This window comes from Schistocerca serialis, chromosome 1, assembly GCF_023864345.2.
Source record: "Schistocerca serialis cubense isolate TAMUIC-IGC-003099 chromosome 1, iqSchSeri2.2, whole genome shotgun sequence".
NCBI lineage: Eukaryota > Metazoa > Arthropoda > Insecta > Orthoptera > Acrididae > Schistocerca > Schistocerca serialis.
In genome coordinates, this window is record NC_064638.1 from 202,016,590 (window position 1) to 202,022,589 (window position 6,000).

The 6,000-nt window shown below is 38.6% G+C and overlaps 1 protein-coding gene across 1 annotated transcript in view; it reads left to right on the top strand.

Annotated features, from left to right (window-relative positions):
• The window catches only part of LOC126465478 (39S ribosomal protein L19, mitochondrial), an 82,588-nt gene extending 76,877 nt beyond the window's left edge, over nucleotides 1-5,711 (top strand). The window contains exons 5-6 of the mRNA XM_050096309.1: nucleotides 5,056-5,204; nucleotides 5,350-5,711. Of these exons, the coding sequence (XP_049952266.1) occupies nucleotides 5,056-5,204; nucleotides 5,350-5,479 (279 nt within the window). The 3' untranslated portion in view covers nucleotides 5,480-5,711. The remainder of the gene's footprint in view (nucleotides 1-5,055; nucleotides 5,205-5,349) is intronic.
• The last annotated feature ends 289 nt before the right edge of the window (nucleotides 5,712-6,000 follow it).

A 6,000-nucleotide genomic window follows, 5' to 3' on the forward strand; every position in this document is an offset into this window, starting at 1 on the left:
AGTGGAGATGTGTCTGGAGTCGCCCATCAACCAAGAGTGATTGTCTGGGGTATCATCTCTTTTCGTAGTAGAACCCTTTAGTTGTCATTAGCAGCACATCGATACGTCGACGATTTCCTATGCCCTTTTTTGTTGCATTTATGGGAAGTCATCCTGTATTTACATTTCAGCAAGACTCAAATGGTTATAACGGGTGGCAGGGACAAAGAATCCAGTGAAATTTTTTTAAGTGCGTTATCTAAAAACTACCGTGAGCAGTTAAACAGAGAACCGACTCGTGGCAATAACATATTAGACCTCCTGGTGACAAACAGACCTGAACTATTTGAAACAGTTAATGCAGAACAGGGAATCAGTGATTTCAGCCATAAATAGAAATATTAAAAAAGGTAGGAAGATTTTTATGTTTAGCAAAAGTGACAAAAAGCAGATTTCAGAGTACTTGACGGCTCAACGCAAAAGTTTTATCTCAAGTACAAATAGTATTGAGGATCAGTGGACAAAGTTCAAAACCATCGTACCACATGCATTAGATGAGTATGTGCCAAGCAAGATCGTAAGAGATGGAAAAGAGCGACCGTGGTACAACAACCGAATTGGAAAACTGCTACGGAAGCAAAGGGCACTTCACAGCAAACATAAAATAGCCAAAGCCTTGCAGACAAACAACCTTGCAGACAAACAAAAATTACACGAAGCGAAATGTAGTGTGAGGGGGGCTATGCGAGAGGCATTCAACGAATTCGAAAGTAAAGTTCTATGTACCGACTTGACAGAAAATCCTAAGAAATTTTGGTCTTATGTCAAAGCGGTAGGTGGATCAAAACAAAATGTCCAGACACTCTGTAACCAAAATGGTGCTGAAACAGAGGATGACAGACTAAAGGCCGAAATACTAAATGTCTTTTTCCAAAGCTGTTTCACAGAGGAAGACTGCACTGCAGTTCCTTCTCTAGATTGTCGCACAGATGACAAAATGGTAAATATCAAAATAGATGACAGAGGGATAGGAAAACAATTAAAATTGCTCACTGGACCTGATGGGATACCAGTTCGATTTTACACAGAGTTTGTGAAGGAACTTGCCCCCCTTCTTGCAGTGGTATACTGTAGATCTCTACAAGAGTGTAATGTTCCAAAAGATTGGAAAGGCCACAGATCATTCCCGTTTTCAAGAAGGGACTTTGAACAGATGTGCCGAACTATAGACCTATATCTCTAACATCGATCAGTTGTAGAATTTTGGAACACGTATTATGTTTGAGTATAATGACTTTTCTGGAGAGTATAATGACTTTTCTGGAGACTATAAATCTACTCGTTAGGAATCAGCATGGGTTTCGAAAAAGACGATAGTGTGAAACCCAGCTTGCGTTATTCGTCCACGAGACTCGGAGGGCCATAGACACGGGTTCCGGTAGATGCCGTGTTTCTTGACTTCCCCAAGGCGTTTGATACAGTTCCCCACAGTTGTTTAATGAACAAAGTAAGAGCACCAGACCAATTGTGTGATTGGATTGAAGAGTTCCTAAATAAAAAAATGCAGTATGTCATTCTTAATGGAGAGAAGTCTTCCGAAGTACGAGTGATTTCAGGTGTGCTGCAGGGGAGTGTCATAGGACCGTTGTTATTCAATATACATATATAAATGACCTTGTGGATAACATCGGAAGTTCACTGAGGCTTTTTGCGGATTATGCTGTAGTATATCGAGAGGTTGTATCAATGGAAAGTTGTATGAAATGTGGGAGGTTCTGCAACAAATTGACGCATGGTGCAGGGAATTGCAATTGAATCCCAGTGTAGACAAGTGTAGTGTGCTGCTAATACGTAGAAAGAAAGATGCTTTATCATTTAGCTACAATATAGCAGGTCAGCAACTGGAAGCAGTTAATTCCATAAATTATCTGGGAGTAGGCATTAGGAGTGATTTAAAATGAAATGACCATATAAAATTAATCGTCGTTAAAGCAGATGCCAGACTGAGATTCATTTTTTTCCATATGAGTAATATCTGAAGGTCTTGTTCAATGTTTTATAATTGTTTTGATGCTTTCAAAGCAGCCAAAGTTTTCCTTATTCACCCAAGATGGGCATTTGCTCACCGTTTCAGTTGTAGTTTCTTTGCATTGAGAATAAATCAGAGGTGCTATCAAGATTGTTTGAAATAATGCTTATAAGCTTGTCACATGATCCAAGTGTGACTGTGCCAGTTGAAGTACAGCATAGGTTACATGACATAATGTGCTGTACCTGTGAATAAATTTCCAATTGCCATTAATTAATAATTCTGGCCTCCTATATTTGAATGGCAACATCAGAGTAACCATGTATGTCCTCATAACTGTAGACTTCATCTCTGTATGTAACTTCTTATGTGCTGGAAGCGGAAAAGGTCTGACAAAGATCTTAATCTTCCAATAAATAATGAAAGGCCTTCTTTGTTAATATCGATATTTTGACCGATTCATTACAATATTCTCATTTCATTACAGTATTCAGACATCTCATAATATATTTGTATCAGTACATTAGTTCACAGGCACTAGATGCTGGAGTTAGCAGTCATGTGTGACGTGTGCTGCTTGTGTGTGTGTGTGTGTGTGTGTGTGTGTGTGTGTGTGTGTGTGTGTGTGTGTGTGTGTGTAAGGGGGGGGGGGGGGGGTTAATTTTGCCTGTCTACAATGTGACGTGTCTTCTTTACAGTAAGTTGCAATCTGTCTTTTCCTACATTGTTGTTAGCTCAATATAATCTCATTTGACAGTAAGTGACATTCCCTTTCTCTTGAAAGACAGCTGACAAATGAGCTATTAAGACTCTCCAGATATCAATGAAATTATTGTGATTGCCACTGACATCCTTCTTCCATCAAGTGCGCCGTATCTGCATGGCAGGAGCGGACAGCACAGAGTCTCAGGACTGAAGACCACAACAACAACAATAACTTAATTCAATTGGAGTCAGCCATGCAGGAGGCTTTCGTACACCACAACCATTTAATCTGTGTGCTGATTGATCTTAAAAAGATGTACAGCTCCACTTGGAGGTACAACATCCTTCACAACCTTCATGAATGCAGCCCATGTACTTACTCAGTCCTTCCTTGAGGGAAGGAGCTTCCACTATCATGTTGGTGATGCTTTGTCTGATCAATTTGTTCCGGGGAATTTTTGCAATTGCTAAATAGCATCTCCTCTGCAGTCAGAAGCCATTTTAAAAGTTCTTTGTTTGTTGATGATTATGCAATCTTCTACTCTTTCTTCAGTCCTAAAATAATGAGGCACCCACAGCTGACCATCAGAAGGTTGGAAACTTGGACTAATAAATATGGTTTTAGGTTTCCTCTAGGGAAGACGACTTGTGTCAGTTTTAACAATGCTTGTTGAACTTTTGAGGAGAATGTGAACTGTTTTATGACTACTATTTGATATGTAACTAACCTGGCTCCTGCACCTGAATATTTTGAAATGCCTCAGTGGAAAGGCGTGGAAAGTTTACAGGCCCTGCCTCCTGCAGTTTTATAGTGCATGTGTGAGGTCACAATTATATTATGGCTGTGTGGGTTCGAATAAACATGTACTTTCTAACTCAATATGTTGAAAATGTCCACCACGAGAGCATTCAGGTATCGACTGGAGCATTTCTAGTGGCCCAATTCAGAGACTGCATGCAGAGGCTGGTAAACCATCATCACTGTGGATTTGGCAGAATCTCCTTCTGACTCGACAGGCCCTAAAAATCTTAGTATTGTGTCAGTCATTAGCGTTTGGTGCAGTGGTGCACACAAACTTGTAGCAGCTGTTCAGGAATCGGCCCCATGTGGTCAAGCCATTTAGGTTCTCACTACCAGCTGTCTCATAGATCTGACCTCCAAATAGGCAGCCAGGGATGGAACAAATTGCCACTTGTCAGAGGCCCAAGATGATTTTAACATTGGCACAATGCAAGAAGACTTTTACTTGTGTGAGGTCATCCATCAAGTGCGCCGTATCTGCATGGCAGGAGCGGACAGCACAGAGTAAGCCACCCAAACAGCAGATATGGTGATGCAATGTGAGATTTCTATCATCATCTCAGCTTGCAGATATGCTGTGTCTATCCAGCTCCAGATTACGTGTACAGTAAGAAAACAAGCTTCCAAACAGCATAATATACTAACTTGTAACTTAATCATGATTTTTACGGTGAAGATCATCATTCATCAGTTTGGTAAAAGCTGTTTAACACATCACTCCACCAAAGTGATATTTTACACTACACAGTATTACACAAGAATAGAACACAACATTTTCCTCGAGTATGATTTTGGTTTGTAGCACAAGCACACTTACAAGTTTGAACTTCATTGATTAATGGCTCATGCTTAAGCCTGCAGCATATGTGTTAACTTCTACATCTATACCTACATCCATACTCCGCAAGCCACCTCACGGTGTGTGGCAGAGGGTACCCTGAGTACCTCTATCGGTTCTCCCTTCTATTCCAGTCTCATATTGTTCATGGAAAGAAAGATTGTCGATATGCTTCTGTGTGGGCTCTAATCTCTCTGATTTTATCCTCATGGTCTCTTTGCGAGATATACGTAGGAGGGAGCAATATACTGCTTGACTCTTCGGTGAAGGTATGTTCTCAAAACTTTAACAAAAGTCCGTACCGAGCTACTGAGCGTCTCTCCTGCAGAGTCTTCCACTGGAGAACATGGAGAAGAGTTATAAGTTTGGTACAGATAAAACGGTTCAATCTGAGAGAAATTAGTAAAACTTTGTGACTCCTTTCATCAATCAAATTATCAATCAGCTGGGAAAAGCTGTTAACTTCTGACTGAGGTTCTCACCTTCAACACAGAGAGGGCACAATGAATATTTATTAGAGGAGCTGACCAAAATTTACCGTACAGAGTATTCCCATTGTTGCCTTCATTATTAATAAATGTTATTTAGCAATTCAACTTTGTATCTGATAATTGAGTTTGCAGACAGTCGAATAAAATGTAATCAGTCTCTAAAAACATTTATTGAATTCATAAACTAAGTACAAATGTTGTTTACACACAGGTAAAATTAAAGCCACGCCCATGGCATGATCGCTGGGAAAGAAAAGATTTGAAAGGTGTAGAGAGCCTTGATATACCAGAGAAACATATTAAGCGTGCTGCCGAGTTGGCTACACCCTGGGAAAAGTATGATCTGATGAAACAATACAGGTACGTCAAAAGTAGTTATTTTGAAAATATTCAGCATTTTCTTTCTTTTTTTTTTTTTAAAAAAAAAAAAAAACGTTAAAATGTGGTGGGAGTACTTTTGACTCCTTTGGTGAGATTTTAAAACATATGCTTAACTTATTTTTAGGGCAACTATACCAGAAGAAGAACAGAGGGAAATATTTTCAGAAATTCAGTCAGAGCTACATAAATTGGAGATTAGTCGTAGAAGAATAAAGAGAACAAGAACATTTGTTAAACCTAAAAAGAAAGCTTGAAGAGAAACTGTTAGTAAACAAAAATTCTGTAGCTGCAAAATAAAAATGTGGTCCACTGTATATAATTAATATGTTCAACATTGTTTTTGTGGCACTTTGCTAATATTCAAGATTTTGTCTATTTCGATTCTACTGAAACAAAAACAAACAAAATTGTTATTTTTATGAAATGGATGTTTTTAATTTAATTTATTACTTGTAACAATAATAAGTTTTACGCTGATCTATAAATCATTGTGATTTCTTTATTTATACTTCTTATTTTTGGGATTCCCAAACTATCTGGCAACAACTATTAATGGTGTAAAACTGTATACCAGAGAGTCCACTCATCAGTTCTAGATTGCACAGTTTACACACCAAATGTTTAGTAATAATTGTCAAGGGATGATCCCATATGATTTTCTAAGAAAGGAATAACTAGAGTAACTCAGTGGGACAGAACATATCTGTCCTTAAAAAAGATGTATGAACTGTCAGGGTCAAATTGAACTTACATATAATTGAATACAGCAAGAAAA